At 42.2% G+C, this 17111-nt stretch overlaps 1 protein-coding gene across 4 annotated transcripts in view; it reads left to right on the forward strand.

Annotated features, from left to right (window-relative positions):
- Positions 1–17111, forward strand: part of SNX13 (sorting nexin 13) — a 223398-nt gene that overhangs the window by 64393 nt on the left and 141894 nt on the right. For all 4 annotated transcript variants that reach the window (XM_077491271.1, XM_077491268.1, XM_077491270.1 and 1 more), the window contains one exon: positions 5803–5905. In XM_077491271.1, the coding sequence (XP_077347397.1) occupies positions 5803–5905 (103 nt within the window). The remainder of the gene's footprint in view (positions 1–5802; positions 5906–17111) is intronic.

Below are 17111 nucleotides of genomic sequence, written 5' to 3' on the forward strand. Positions count from 1 at the left end.
TGAAATCAGTGGCTGAATAGCAGTCCTGTGTACATTTGACATGCAGTTTAATGGCCTCAAATATGACTTGATCACTAGCATTTGAGAAGGATAATTGTGTATATAGTAAAAGTATTGTGTGAGCAGATTTCACAGTGGCTGTTCTATTTTTCCGTTTAAATTATGGGCCATGGATGTGCTTGCAGCCTATATAAGCTCCATGAATAAAGCCTTGTTCATATGCTTCTGAAATCCCAGAATTGTGGGAATTTGTGCTTGTCTAGCTTTGCATGGGCTTCGCATCTTAATGTCCCGTACTGCAGACAAAACTGAAGCTAAAACTTCATTTATGTTTCCTTTTGGGATAAAAAAAAAAAAAAAAAAAAATGTTTGCTGTAACCGATTGTAATGTGTGTGCCGGAGTTTGGCTTCAATCTGTAGTGTGTATGTACTAATACTTCAAACACCATTGTTGTAAGGATTCTGTTCTAAAACGATTAATGTCTGACCTATGCTTCACTTACGGATACAATGGGCCCTCATAAACTTTCCTACGCATTGAAGGGGAAGCTGATTCGCGCAGGGCCGTAGACCATGGAGTCTAATTTGGCTTATTGGAGTTGATTTATTAAAGGCAAAATCCACTTTGCACTACAAGTGCAGGTTCTGTAGATCCGAGGGGGACATGCAAGGAAAATTCAACAGCATTTTTGGTTGTACATGACTGGATGAAAAAATCAGCAGAGCTTCCCCTGATTTCAGATCTTCCCCCTCAGATTTACAGCGACTGTACTTTCAAGTGCACTTGTAGTGCAGAGTGGATTTGCCTTTAGACCTCTTTCACACCGGGGCGCTTTGCAGGTGCTACAGTGCTAAAAATAGCGCCTGCAGCCTCCAGCCTTTCACACTGGAGAGGTGCGCTGGCAGGACTGTAAAAAAAGTCCTGCTAGCAGCATCTTTGGAGCGGTGTGTATATCGCTCCTTCACCGCTCCTGCCCATTGGAATGAATTGGGCAGCGCGGCTATACCGCCGGCAAAGCGCCACTGCAGCAGTGGTTTTAACCCTTTCTCGGCCGCTAGCAGGGTGGTAAAACCACCCCGCAAGTGGCTAAATACTGCAGCTAAAACGACGGTAAAGAGGCGCTAAAAATTCAGTTTTACCGCTGGCGCCCGCACCGCCCCTGTGTGAAAGGGGCCTAAAGTAAATCAACACTATTGTGTCTTAGACCCCTTTCACACTGGAGCGTGGGCAGCGCTTTACCGCTATAGTGCTTTTACTCCCCTAGCGGCTGAGGAAAGGGTTGAAACCACCCGCAAAGCACCGCTGCCGAGTCACTTTGCAGGCCCTTCGGCAGCACTGCCCATTAATTGTATACACCGCTTCTGCACCCCCCAAAGGCGCTGCTTACAGGACTTTTTTTTTTTTTCTGTCCTTCAAGCGCACCGCCCCAGTGTGAAAGCACACAAGCTTTCACACTGGGGTGGCTTGAAAGGCGCTTTACAGGCGCTATTTTTAGAGTTAAAATGCCTGAAAAGCACCTCAGTGAGAAAAAAGATCCTGTTCCTTTTTAAAGCATGTTATACAGCACAGTGCTTGTGCTGTGTATTTTGGCCCCCTATATCACCTGTAATACCTGTCTGATCCTGCCAGTTTCTCCCCTCCCCTCTGTACGCTGACCACGATATATTAGGGCTGCTGAGCCCTGACACCTGAGTCTGCGTATGTGCCTCCGTAATACGCAGCTATCTACAGCTCTCCTATGTCTCCCTCTGTCCTCCCCCTCCCCTCTCTGCCTGTCATCTCTCACTATCGCTGATCTGCTCCTCTCCCCACTGCTTCAAAATTAACTGATCTGTTTGTCATCCCCTTTGTCACATAAAAAGCTGTGTCCTAGGGACTGTGCTTTATAAAAAAAAAAAAAAAAAAAAAAAAGATTTTTAGCTGTTTTAACAGTGTCTCCCAGAGATTACACAACCCTCCAGGCTCTCAGCTCCTCTCCTCCCCTCCTCCCTGGCTGACATCAGCAGGGGAATCTCGGCCCCGCCCACTGGAGTTATAACAGAGGGAGATGCTGTTAAAACAGGTAGAAATCTTTTATAAAAAACAAACAAAAAAAACACAGGCTGTTTCTCCCTTGTGCTTCCGGGAGGGAGGGGAGCCAGGCATCACATTTGGTGGGCATCTGCAAAAGCCGGGTGCTTCTGGACCCCGGTCTGTATGCCGATTAAATCGGTTTTAAATGTCCAGCTTAACCCCTGGGAAGTCCTACTACATAAGCAAATACTGTTCTTGACTAATGCTCAGAGGAAGCTGGTGAGTTTTGTGTTTCTGGCAGCCCTGTAGACACTGGCCAGGGCTTGGCACCAACCATTTCTTAATTTCTATGAAATTATGGGGACCATGGTGCACAAACTCCTCTCCATCCTTTTAGATACTCTCACCAAATTCTTGAAGATTTGGGACCCGTGAATAATTTAGAATGGTCATCGGAATCACACACGGGGGTTTTTGTTTTTTCATTTTGGTGTGTGGTTCTCCCTCAAGATCCATTCCAGACTCAAAGGGCCTGGAGTGGACTTGTGGAGGACTTAAATGGCCTTGTATGGTTGGATCAAAGTCAGATCCCGTTCACTGAAGTCACATGGAAGTCGGACATGAAGTTATAGGGCAAAGTCGGATTGGAAGTCATCGGAGCAGTGCGAACTTTGCCTAATGGGATGCAGAGCCTGTCACTTTCCTCATTAGAGCCCTGCAGGTGCAGCCGCTGATTGATAATTATGAAGATACTCCCATACAGATTCACTCTACACATGGAGACAAAGAAACTTCAGAATAATAAAAGATCTGCAACAAAATTTTGTTAAAATCCTTCTAGTTTACATAGATCACCCATAGGGCAATGTGTGTTTTTTTTTTTTTTCTCAACAAAAGTAGAGTTACTCTTAAGTTTTTAAAGTAGAACAAAAGTAATCTTTATTTTTTTGAAGCGATGCGGAACACATGAAAAAAGAAAAGCATGCCAGGTTGCATAAAAATGAATATAAACCTGTATCTATGGGCATCAAATCTTTCTTTCCTTTTTTTTTTTTTTTTTTTTTTTTTTTTTTTTATATGCATGTTTAGTGTTAACAAGCTGTGAACCTTTACACTCCGATGTTACAAAATGCCTAGATTGTTCCAGAACAGTGAAAAGAATATAATTTGTATCAAAGGAACTGTGTATAAACGCCAACGGCCTTGGTGGAGTTTCCTTGGTTTGAGAGCGTTTTTCAAGACGAGCAACATATTTTTTTTAAATGAAGTTTAACTTGATAAACAAGCGATGTCTTGATATACAAGTAGCTTCCTATCATAAGAGTATAAAAGAGTAGAAAGGCGCCTCTAATTGTAGCAATATAGTTACATATTACTACACTGCCATCAACGTCATCCCTTCCACGCTGAGCTCCACCAGCACTTCAAGCCTCACTCTCAGATCACTTGACTGCAGGGTAGTCTTCCCAGTCACGATTGCAGACTGGCAGTGGTGATAGCCGGCGGTGTGGAGTATGGTCTGTGGACAGTTTTACCCCAGGTGCTTGCATACTTAGATGTGCCTGTTTTATTCATCACTCATGGTAAATGTAACCATATTGCTACACTTAGAGGCGCCTCTCTTCTGTTTTATACTCTGTAGCTCCTGCTGGATTTTGCTTCTAATCCCTTGGCTGCCATTTGCAGATGGAATTTTTATGGTTACACAATCTATCACATTGCTGTAATCTTTTTATAAGGACCTTTTTTAAATAAATGGTTGTGGAACGAATCATCAACGTTTCCATTATTTATTGTGGGGAAATTTGCTTTGATGTGCAAGTGCTTTGCATTACAAGCATGTCTCACAATCCAAGGTTTTACTGTACTCGGAAAGAGGAAAGTGTGATGGTAAACAACGTACCTCTTTATAAAAGGCAGTGTCATCAGTACAGGAAGATCTTTTATACTGTATACTTATCATACTGTGTGACATGGAGGTCATTCAATCTTCCTACTCGTAAAAGTACAGATTGGTTGTGTGTGTTTTATGGTAAAGGTGTGCAAAGTAATCTAGAATTCACCAGCCATTTACTCCAGATTGTTAGCTCACTGCTGAGACCAGGCAAATAAATGAATGCTTAATATTGGCCCAAAAAAGGTGGTAACTGTGCCAACATTCAAAACTTCATTTTGTTTTGAAGCGGACATCCCAGCTTAAACTGGTTGTAAAGCCTAAACCTGTTTTTTTTACCTTTTTTATTCCTTGCATTAACCACTTAAGCCCTGGACCATTTTGCTGGCTTAAGACCAGAGCACTTTTTGCGATTCGGCACTGCGTCGCTTTAACTGACAATTGCATGGCCGTGCAACGTGGCTTCCAAATAAAATTGACGTCCTTTTTTCCCCACAAATGGAGCTTTATTTTGGTGGTATTTGATCACCTCTGCGGTTTTTATTTTTTGCGCTATAAACAAAAACGCATTATTTTTTTACTTTTTGCTATAATAAAAATCCCCCAAAAATATATAAAAAAAAAAAAAAACATTTTTTTCCTCAGTTTAGGCCAATACGTATTCTTCTACATATTATTGGTAAAAAAAATCGCAATAAGCGACTGGTTTGCGCAAAAGTTAGTGTTTACAAAATAGGAGATAGTTTTATTGCATTTTTATGAATTTTTTTTTTTTTTTTTTTTTTACTAGTATCACTGGTTTTTATTGTGACTGCGACATTATGGCAGACACATCGGACATTTTTGACACATTTTTGGGACCATTGTCATTTATACAGCAATCAGTTCTATACAAATGCACGGATTCCTGTGTAAATGACACTGGCAGTGAAGGGGTTAACCAGGGGTGGCAGTGTAGGGGTTAAGTGTTCCTAGGGGTGTGTTACTAACTGTTGGGGGCGGGGCTTTGTGTTAGTGAACACTGATCTCTGCTCCAATCACATGGAGCAGAGATCAGCGTCACTTGTTGCTAGGCAGAACGGGGAGATGCTGTTTACAACGGCATCTCCGCGTTCAGCCTCCCCGTGAAACAATCGCGGGTATCCCCACAGCGATTGAGTCTGCGGGACCCATGACCAGACTCACGGGGGTCACGACCGGCACGTGATGACATGGCGGCATATAGGCCAATATGCTTGCCCGTGCCATTCTGCCAACGTACATCGGCGTGCGCCGGTCGGGAACTGGTTAATATATGGATCCTTTATGGAAAATCACATTCGACTCTCCTCGCCTTTATAGCATAAACCCCCTGGATGTGGTATATGGTTCAGTAAATCGGGGATAAATGTCCACTACGCTGTATTAGAGCTCCTCCTTGTTTATTTTTGCTGCATAGCTTCAAAGGTGCCAAATGTGGCACCGGAGGGAGAGACAAATAATCGGAAGGTCCACTTTTGGGTGGAACTCCACTTTAAGCTGCAAAGGCAGCAGATGGAGGAATACACATGCTGTTGTGTTTGGCTGGCGGTACCACTTTCCAAACATGAACAGGATAGTGCCATGCCACAGTCTCTCCCACAACTACATACAATGCACGCACTTGTGGCAGGGGGTTATAGGGGCTAAAACGGGCAGTGAGGAGGGGACATCTCACCACGTGTTAAACATCCTCTGATGTGCCACCGATTGTTCTTCAGAGATCAGCCAGTGTGAACGAGCCCTTAGTGCAATCTGACCTTCGTTATTTGACATTATGGGGTATTATCTGAACTTTTTATCAGTGTATTGCCTGCAGTATTTATTTATTTTATTTTTTTTCAATATTTTTCATGTCTTGTATTTCTTCTCGTAGTGGTTTTGTGGTCATGCTTCTATTTGGGAAAATAAACTCTGAGAAGTACCTTGAGAGGTGTGAGCACGCGTTTCTTCCTCCAACCTCAGCTGGAATCCCCCGGGTGAGTTCCATTTACAATAAACACTGCTTGTTTTACATGCTATTGAACTCTGCTTTGGTGTAATCTTACTGTTTACTTACACATTCCCTGGAAAAACGAGACCCAGCTTTTCAATCTGGAAGGAGCCATCTCATATCTGTCCTATCAGCTTTCACCTATTAAGTTGGAGGCCTTGGGTTTATTGATTTTTAGGCAGTGTGAATGGCAAAGCTGTGTTCTAACTCACGATACCCAATCAGTGTTATTAGCGTAGCACAGACATAGATGGAAAGATGGTTACTAATAGCTTGTGTGCTTCTACTGCACTTTAACTTTGCCCTTTTGCCTCATAGCTGTCAAGGGAGAAGTAAAGGGGCTTCATTGCTGGTCCTCTTTTGAAAATGCAAGTTGCCTGGTTCAGTCTCACTTTCATACTTTTTAAATCAGACCCGGAAGAAGGATATAGTAAACGTATCAGAACCCACATAGAATTTAGAAATCATTAAATCCGAAGCGTGTCAGCAAAAACAAACAAATTCCCAGCTCACTTACCAGCTAGCCTGCAACAAAACCAAATTGACCCTGTCTAACAAATAGTGTCAACAAGGGGTTTTGCCACGTACATTTGTAAACATATGTGAAAGCCGCAGTGGCCACGTCAAGGTACCCCAGTGTACTGCATTCCCTAACTCTATAATTTTGAGAGTCCCCAAAGTTGGAGCACATAAATCGGATAGATTAAGTGCATGTTTGCCTGGAGGGAGCCCACCCCTCTAAGATACATTGACGCACGGGACACCCAGCAAGGGCACAGTGGCAGCTGAATTTATCCAGTGTGCCCCCTCACCAATTCACCAACTGTACAAACAAATGGCAACTTATAACTGGCCTTTACAGCAAGGAAAACTTGGAAGGGCAACACATGTCAAAAACAAACAGAAATTCCCAGCTCACTTACCAGCTAGCCTGCAACAAAACCAAATTGACCTTTTTTAAACCATTTTATTTTAAAAACAAGGTTGCACACATTTGCAAACATATGTGTAAGCTGTAGTGGCCACATCAAGGCACTCCAGTGTACTGCAGTCCTAACTCTATAATTTGAGAGCCTCCCAAGTTGGGGCACATATATAGGAGTGAATAGGTTAAGTGCGGCCAGGGAACCAGCATCTTAATGGAGACACTTTAAGTGACACTAAACTATGTTTTTTTTTGTTTTTTTTTTTTTTTTTATATATTCTATTCAAATATGTATTCCTAACTCAGAAAGTATCTTCTTTTGCTTTTAGCTTCCTCCAAATTACTATTATTTTGCTGCTGTGACCTGACCTGATGTTAGAGAGTGGGAACATTTCTGCAGGTTCCCACTGCATGTGGGAACATAGCCACCCTCTCTTCCTTGCTCCCGTGATGGACTAGAGACTATGGATTATGGAATTTGAAGTGTGCATAGAGTAGTGCACATGACTGCAACTAGCTGGCAACCTAAAGTACATCCTCCACACAGGCGTTGCAGCAATGGCTCTCAGTTTCTTCCAAGTGGCGTGATGACGTCATGTACTGCTCTTCACCTTGGTAAGGTAATGTACATTCTCCACACAGGCATTACAGTGGTGGCTCTCAATTTCTTAAGCGGTGCCTGATGACATCATGTGCTGTTCTCTGGAGAGCAGCACATGTCATCATACCCCCACAAGAAACAGAGAGCCACCGCTGTAATGCCTGTGTGGAGAATGTACATTAGTTTACTGGTTAAGTGAACACTCCTAAAGCTGTATGCCATACCCTGTATGTGAGTATATTAATTGCAATTGTTTAAATACAATTTTAAAATGGAGAGCACTAGAAGTGTCTATTTTTCTCAACTAAAGGAGGAAGAACGTTTAAGTCTAAGAAGGGTAACATTGGGGAGCCAGGTGGGGAACCCCTGAATGTGACAAAAAAGTGGTTGAACAACAGGTGCACTTTAGCCCTTCTATAACGCGAAGGTCTATGGAGGGGTAAACGCATATATACAGTATATCTGTATTAAGGCACCTGGTGTGACGTAAATGAATGAGGGCTTTATGGATTTTACAGGCACCATTGATCTTGTCCTGTTGTTGCAAATCCATATGATGAGTTCTCTGTGGACTTTCATACTGCTGTGTGACTTTATCACTGTATCATTACTTTTTTATGTTGTAATGTTTGTTGATTGGGATTCATTTTTATAATCTGAAAATTGAAGTTTTGGGGGGGTGTTGTTTTTTGTTGTCGCTATACAGGATTTGTATAGCGCCGACAGTTTACGCAGTGCTTTTAGGGTAGACCGTACAAATACAATACACTTTAATACAATAGGAATCAGAGGGCCCTGCTCATTAGCGCTTGCATTCTATGTCTCACTTCTAGTGCTGCACAGTTGTGGTTTAGTTATTTATTCCAACTGGAATGTTGACATCTCTGAACCTGGGAAATGTTCAGAGCTGAGCGCTTCCGCGTTCATTAATCAAAGAGAAGATCGAGGAATGGCACCTCGCAGTACTGTAAAAGTGAGCAGCCTGGGTATTATTATTATACAGGATTTATATAGTGCCAACAGTTTACGCAGCGCTTTACAATATAAAAAGGAGACAATATAGTTATAATACAATAAAATACAAGAGGATTAAGAGGGCCCTGCTCAGAAGAGCTTACAATCTAATAGGGTGGGGCAGGTGGTACAAAAGGTTGTAACTGTGGGGAATGAGCTGATGGAAGTGGTAGAAGATTAGTTGGAGATGTGATAGGCTTTCCTGAGGAGATGAGCTTTCAGGGATCGCCTGAAGGTTAACTTTTACATGAAAGCCAGGAGCTAAAACCATACCAAGCATGCGGCTGCTGTAGCAGCCATGAGTTTGTTTTAACCCCTGGAATACCACAAAGCTTATAGGCGTACCTTGGTAGACAAGGGTTTAAAAGCTGGTAAATTTAATATTTGACTTCATTCTGTAAATACAATATTTACTACCTTGGCAAATTTGTACTAAATAGATCCATTCTTGCTGAGGCCTCATTCGGGTGCCTAGGCCATATGCTTGGAGCCGCCAAGTGCTGCGTGAAGGCAGTCCATGTAAATCATTGGCGTTCAGCGGATGTATGGATACAGGTGCTTGTCCTAGCATGACAGGCATGCAGGTGAGTGACCCCAACTGAAATGTGCGTTTGGGGTACTAGCCTGCACACCTCTCATATAAGATCAAGCATCTGTGTTCTTTCCTCTTTGCTGTGTCCCTATAGACTTGCATAGGATGCCTGCGGCTCCATCTGCATAAACAACCAATTCATGGTGCATGGGCCTCGGTGCCCATGTGAATGAGGCCTAATTTTCTTTAGGTATTGCAATTAAATTACAATTTCTGGAACATGAAAGCCTGCCCAGGAAAAGCTGCATTAAACTGCAGCAGTGAGATGAGACATTCTGTTCTCGCTGCTGTTCCAGTCCTCAGTCACTTAGAAGAAAATGAATGGATGGCCAGACCGCGTGACCTCGGCGCGGACGCTCTTTGCAGGGCAATATGATGGGTGTGTTTATTATATCATGGTCATGCACCAGGTCACCTCAGTAGGCTGCATAATCACATAAAGCTTGAGTTGTACTATGGAGGACTGCCAGGGTCCTGGAGTTATGCCAACTTAATGAAATCAATTACACTGATAAGGCCGAGGAAAGTGCTGTTTGTGGTTTCATTTGAACAACATTTTCCATAGAACTGTACGGGAAATGAAGGGAAACGGAGGAACTCGCTCTGCAGTCACCAGGCTGGTTGGAAAGTAGTGCAGAGGAAGTTTTTTCGCCCTTAACATACAGTTTCTGTTCTGCACATTTTTCCAGTTCAGGTTAAAAAAACTCCATCGCTTTTATACCAGAGCTTCTGGAAGATATCAAGCAGATTGTAGTGTTTCTTCTGAGCATTTATCAGCGTTTTGTTGTGTTTTTGTCACTATATAGTGTTTTTTTTAAAGTACGTTTCCACTTTTGCTGTCAAATTTGTGAAACCTCGAGTTATGTTTTTTTGTGTTCCCATTCACCCAGCATGCCTAAAAACAGTTAAAAACATTTAAAAACATTCTCTTAACTAACTAATTCTGTGAAATTGATTTAGGACCCATTAAAATTTTCCTGGCTGTACACCACCCAGATAGGTACACACGACCCGAAAATCGGGTAACAGATCGTCTTTTTTTTTTTTTGCATGCTAGTCGCATATCAAAAATGGAGAGGTTACTAAGGTTACGAAAAATCTCATACGGCAGAATAAAAAATCGGAAGTGATGTCATTTGTTGTATATTCTATTACATTTTCGAACAACAACTGTTCTGATTAAAATCGTATAAGAAAAGTTTTCATGTTTGTCCGATTGTATAGTATTGGATGAACTGCTGTGATTGGCTCTCGAAAGCGCTATTTTTTTGCCAGATTTTCAGATAATGTGTACGGGCTGTAATTCTGTGTTCCCAATTAAAAAAGCCAAGTGTTCCCAATTAGTAGCTGGCGACCCATATAGTCTGTGTATAGGGCTGCTCATCTGCCCCTACCCATATGTAATCCTTATTGGAGCAAATAAAAGCTGTCCCACAGCCAAACCAAAAAGTTAGAGGAAAATCCTTCCAAAATGCATGTTCTAATAGAAGTAAATAGAAAAGCACCTAAAACCATGTGTAAAACAGATACAGTTGTGCTACACCTAAACTGCCATGCACCGGTGTGAACCAAGCCTTAAGCATTTCCAGTGCACATTGTAGTGCAGTGTGGGCTACGTTGAATTAAAATGTGTTCATTCCATTCTGACTTTTAACAAATCCCTAACTGTCAGCCTGACTTTATCAATTAAGCCTATCTTTTAACCTAATTTGAATATTCTTATTATACAGGATTTATATAGCGCCAACAGTTTGCACAGCTCTTTGTTAGGGAAGACAGTACAATTTCAATACAGGAGGAATCAGAGGGCCCTGTGGAAATGTGGAGGATGAGCTGATGAAGAAAATTAAAGTACGCTTGTTAGGTGGAGGCAGGATAGGCTTCTCTGAAAAGAAAAGTTTTTAGGGATTGTCTAAAGGTGGTCTGACAAATTGGGGTAGAGGGTGGAAGAGGCTCGGGAGAAGTCCTGGAGGCGAGTATGGGAGGAGGTGCGGAGGGAGCTAGAGAGCAGGAAGTCTTAGGAGGAACGAAGAGAACGATTAGGTTGGTATTTTGAGACTAGGCTAGTGATGTAGCTTGAGGCAGAGTTGTCGATGACTTTGTAAGTTGTTACTGTTTTTAATTGAATTTGTTGGGTGAGTGGCAGCCAATGGAGGGATTGGCAGAGAGGGGTAGCAGATGCTGAGCAGTTTGTGAGGTGGATGAGTCTGGCAGCAGCATTCATGATGGACTGAAGGGGGATAGTCTATGCAAAGGTAAGCCAATGGAAAGTTGCAGTAGTCGAGGCGAGAAATAACCAGGGAGTGAATCCGGAGCTTTGTAGTTTCATTGGTTAGGAGGAGACGTAGTTTGGAGATGTTGCAGTGGTTGAGGCGACAAGCTTTGGAAAGGGATTGGATGTAGAGCCAAAAGGAGAGTCCAGGATAACACCTAGCACCCTGGTATGTGGGGGTGGGTGCTTGTTTGTGCCATTGCATTTGACAGAAGTTGGAGGAAGAGGCTTGTGGGGGCGGAAATATTATTAGTTTGGTTTTGGACAAGTTTGAGGAAGTGGTGTGACATCCAGACAAATATGTCTGTTAGTGATTTGTGAGGAGACTAATGGAGTGAGCTTAGAGGTAGAGAGAGAGATTTCGGTGTCATCAGCATAGAAATTATATTGGAAGCCATGGGATGCTATCGGCTGACTCAGGAAGGAGGTGTAGATTGGAAATTGGAGAGGTCCAAGAACAGAACCTTGGGAGACCCAACAGAGAAAGGAAAAGGAGAGGCGGTAGTAGAACTGTAAGTGGCATTAAAGGTGCGGTGGGACAGGTAGGAGGAGAGCCAGTGAAGTGCACAGTCACGGAGACCAAGGGAGTAAAGTTTTTTTTTTGAGGAAGAGGGGGTGGTCAACTGTATCAAAGGCAGCCAAAAGGTCCAGAAGTAGGAGTACAGAATAGGGTCCGTTGGTTTTGCTGTTACGGTAGTAATTTGTGAGTTTTAGAAGAGCTGTTTCTGTGGGGTGTTGAGGGCGAAATCCAGACTGAAGGGGATCAAGAAGGTTATTCTTAATGAGGTGGTCACTCAGTTGTATATCGGGCATTAAAGAAGTTTAGAGGAAAAGGGAAGCAAAAAGATGGGGCATAGATTGTTAAGGGTCCAAGGATGGCTTTTTAAGTATGGGGGTGACCAGTGCATGTCTTGGAGGATTGGGGAAGATGCCAGAGGAGGGAGAGATTGAAAATGTGGGTATTGCGCCTAGAATAGAAACTGACTATAGTATTTGAAAGGGAATAGGGTCCAGGGGACAGGTGATTAGGTTGGTGTTAGAAATGAGTAGTAACTTAGTATCTATAGTAGCAAGTTTGAATAAGGGGAGTGTTAATTGTACCTGTTGACATGGGGTGTTAAGGGAGGGAGCTACCTGTAGAGTGGAGATTTCATCACAAGTTAAATCAATCTTCCTTTTCAAGTGACTAGCAATCTCCTGGGCAGTGTGTGAGCTAGTGGGTGGAGGCAGTGGAGGACAAGGTAGAGAGTTAGGCCCTTTCACATGATCAGATCTGATCCCCCTGTCCTTTTTCAGGCGGATCCGAGCGGACCACCCATTGACTTCTATGAGCAGGCGGATGTCAGCGGAGATGTGTCCGCTGACACCCGCCTCCCATCCAATCCATCAAGATCTTCTCAAAACAGATGGAAGGCGATACATTCGCCATCCGTCCAGCGGATCGGATGAAAACGGACAGGCTGTCCATTTTTATCTGATCTTCCCATAGAGAATAGCAGGCCTCTGACAGAGATCCATCCCTGCACAGTGAGCAGAGACAGACCTGTCATCCGCCTGCTCAAAGGGGATCAATAGAGCAACCCCCCCACTGAGCTAGCGCAGTCTGTCCAACGGATCCGCTCTGTGTGAAACCAGCCTTAAAAGTAAAGAAGAGTTGACAGGGACTGGATGAAAAAGGTGTTAATAAAAGTGATAACATGGGTCTACTTTGCAGTGTGGAGGCAAGAATTGTATTTTTGGAGGGGAGATTTGTATTGGTTGAAATCTTTAAGAGACTTAAGCCTCATACACACGATCGGATTTTCAGCAGACAAAACCTCAGACTTTTGTTCGAAGGCGTGTGCCTGGATTTTGTCTTGCCTCCAAACGACAAGGAATTGTCGGCCAACAAATGTAACTAGGGGAAAGAAGAAAAATAGATGTGGCGCTATACCTTATAAAACTCCTTAGAAAATATAATATAAATAAAATTGTACAAATTTTCCAGCTTGCTGGCTAATATTTTAAAAAACAGCGAGAAACCTTAATGGACTATATAGTAAAATCAATAGTAAAATCAATAGATAATAATAAAGTGCTAGGGGTTAGTCCTTATTAATTAGTGAATGCAAAGTGAATAAATTTTCCAGCCTACTGGTTGGTAAATGCAATAAAACTGTACGGTCCACTCAAATTAGGTAAATGTGAATGAATAAATATTTAGATAAATAATAGTAAAACTATCATGAATCAATCTATACTTAATGGTGAAAGCTACTAGAGTTGCTTGTGACTGTGATTGTAGCACAACCAAATGAATGGACACAAGGGGAACGATCAAACCTATATAAACGTGAATACTAGTGGGGTGGTGGGTGTAAACACACTGTGTCAAATATCAAAACATGCCAAAAAATACCACAATAAAAAATTGAAAAATAGAAAATTAAAACTAGTGAGGAAATGAAAAATGATAAAAGATTAAAAATATTTTAGTCCAGAAAGTAAAAAGTAAAAAGTAAAAAATCTAAAAAAATCTTGCGGTGATAAGTCTAATATGAAAGTCCAATTGAATAAAGTTTAAAATTGATATTTAAACATGAAATGAATATTTGGTGGTGAAAAGAGTAAGTGAAGAAAGTGACATCGATATTCGTTCGCAGTGAACGTTTGCAGTGAACGTTTATGGATTTTACTCTCACCAGAGATATGACCCCGTCCGGGGTGGATCAGCCTCCACAGTATAAGCCACTGTGTCGCTTCTTGGGCTGTCTCTGCTATGCTGCTGGGGAGATCCTTCGTTCTTCCGTGGGGATGTTGTACCTCGTTTACATATGATAGAAAAGAGGACTGCCCATGGTGTAGTATGTTTGAAACTCAGTTTATTTGAAACAACCTTAAAAATACTCACATTTAGTACGAAAAAAACGTGTATTGTATTAAAAGCGTTCGGAACATCCACTCGGCTGACACGCCGTTTGTGCTGAAGGTGTACGTATCTGGCCACGCCCTACGCGTTTCGTCATTCAGACGTCATCTGGAGCGGCCATCTTCATACACCTTTCCACTTTTATAGGGTATAGTAACCAATCGCGCATGTGCGGGGTCACAGCCGCCATGTTTGTTAAGGTAATTCTCAATGTTAAGCCTATTATTATGCCGGCCCGGCCGCCATGTTGGTTGGGGGAATTGTCAATACTAAGCCTGTTGTTATGCCGACCCAGCAGGCAGTATATCATTGCGTCTGCTGTTGTTTGTTAAACGCAGATTGGACACTATTCCTACTTACCGTATATACTCGAGTATAGGCCGACCCGAATATAAGCCGAGGCCCCCAATTTACCCCCAAAAAAACTGGCAAACTTATTGACTCGTGTATAAGCCGAGGGTAAGACATGCCTGTCCATCCCTGTGTGTGTGTCCGTCCATCCCTGTGTGTCCGTCCATCCCTGTGTGTCCGTCCATCCATCCCTGTGTGTCCGTCCATCCATCCCTGTGTGTCCGTCCATCCATCCCTGTGTGTGTGTGTGTGTGTGTGTGTGTGTGTGTGTGTGTGTGTGTGTGTGTGTGTCCAGCCTACCTGTGTCCTGAGCCTTTGTCCCGAGCCTCCGTCCCGTGCCGAGCCTCCTTGCCTCCGTGCCTCGCCGCCGTGCCTCGCCGCCATGCCATGCCTTGCCTCCGGTCCCGTCCCGTGCCGTGCCGTCCTGTGCCTTGCCTCCGTCCCGTGCCCTCTTCGTTCGTCGGCGCCTCGGCGGCCATTGTAAAATTCAAAAGCTGCGCCGCCGCCTTCGCCTGTGATAGGCGGAACACTGAATTTCCCAGCAGCCTGTGTTCCGCCTATCACGTACATCGTATCATCCTCGTCCGTAGTACGAGGATGATACGAAGTCCGTGATAGGCGGAACACAGGCTGCTGGGAAATTCAGTGTTCCGCCTATCACAGGCGAAGGGGGAGCCGGAGGCGCGGCTTTTGAATCAGAATGGCCGCTGTCTGTCTGCTCGACACGCTGATCGAGCGGGCAGACAGCGATGACTCGAGTATAAGCCGAGGGGGGCACTTTCAGCCTCAAAAAAGAGGCTGAAAATCTCGGCTTATACTCGAGTATATACGGTAAGTGGAATATATGCTATTATGACACCTTTATGCACACACATAAATTGATGTAACCATAGAACAAAGGATAAAAATAACCATTACAATAATTTGACAATATTTATGGAATTACAATAGTTTAGCAATATTTAAAAAATAAAAATAAAGATTGGATTAAAAAAATTTACCATAAAAATCTGTAAAAAGGAGACTGAAAATCAGAGGAGAGATTTGAAGGAAGGACTAGAAGGGGGGACTAGTCTATGTGTATATATCTTATTATAGAATCTGAAGGTAAATTAAATCGGTACTGCGTAAATTAAAATTAAAATTAAAATTCATCTCAGATATGAAGGAGGCTAGTTGGGTTCCAAAGAAAAATTTATATTTTACATGCTTGGATGTATTACTTTTGAAATATTGGACTTTATGCTATGTTGCCCAAGGACTAGAATGCTTGATACATTTAGAGGAAGGGAAAAGAACTCTTTCGTCCAAAGCTATCGATATATGAAACATGTTAAAAAGTATATATTAAAACCATGTATATTAAAAAACTTTTTTGTTAAAAAACTTTTTTGTTAAAAAACTTTTTGTTAAAAAACTTTTTGTTAAAAAGGTAGAATAGAATATAGTTAACAATAGAATAGGATAGGAATGTTGCTACTTTTGCATTGGGTAGGAGAATTAAAGTGTTTGGGACATTAGGGTAATAGAACATAGAACATAAGTTTTTCATTAAAGACCTCGTTGATTGTGTGGCATTCGATCTCCACACGATGTGTTAGGACAGGAGTCGGTTAAAAATTGGTTAAAAATTGGTTAAAAATTGGTTAGAAAGCAATTGAGGTCCAAGTCTATGTTCATTCCATCTGGTTGCATTGTTTCCATATTAAAAATCCATCTGGTTTCGTTTTGGGAAATTTTCTTGGTCATATCTTCTCCCCTCCAATGTCCCTTGATTTTATCGATTGCATAAAAAATCATCTGTTTCGGATCTTGATTGTGAAAGTCTCTAAAGTGACGTGAGACACTGTGTTTGTCATATCCTTTCCTAATATTCTTGATATGTTCTTTGATTCTCACATGCAATTCTCTTGTGGTTCTACCCACGTATTGTTTATGGCAAGGACATTCTATAATGTACGTAACGTGCGTACTTTTGCATGAAATGAGTTCCTTAATGTTGAATTCTCTCCCGTTGGTGGTTGAAGTAAATTTTGTAATTTTTCTACTGGTTTTCTTACTTGTACGGCAGGGGAGACATTGGCCACATTTAAAAAAGCCTTTAAGATGTTCGGCAATTTTGATTTGTCGTGGGGGGTCTATCGTGTTTTTCACTAAATTATTTCTTAAGTTGGGAGCTTTTTTGTATATGAAAGAGGGATTATTGGGCAAGATTTGTTTTAGTACGTCATCTGTTTTTAAAATAGGCCACCGTTTTTTGATAATCTTTTCTATCTCTCTGTGTTGTCTATTGAAACCTGTCAGGAAGGCGGTTTCCATATTCCTGGTCTTCTTGGTATTTGTTTTGCTCTCTAGCAATTGATTCCTGTCCATTTTTAATACACTATCTTTGAGAGCCCTTAGTTGGGTTTCTTTGTATCCTTTGCTGATGAACCTATTAATGATGACCTCGGCCTGTTTGTTAAAATCTTCTTTTTTTGTGCAATTCCTGTATAATCTTAGAAGTTGTCCTCTAGGAATGTTACTAAT

The sequence above is a fragment of the Lithobates pipiens genome, unplaced genomic scaffold (genome assembly GCF_037356315.1).
Source record: "Lithobates pipiens isolate NorthernLeopardFrog02 unplaced genomic scaffold, aLitPip1_a1.2 Scaffold_19, whole genome shotgun sequence".
Taxonomy (NCBI): Eukaryota; Metazoa; Chordata; class Amphibia; order Anura; family Ranidae; genus Lithobates; species Lithobates pipiens.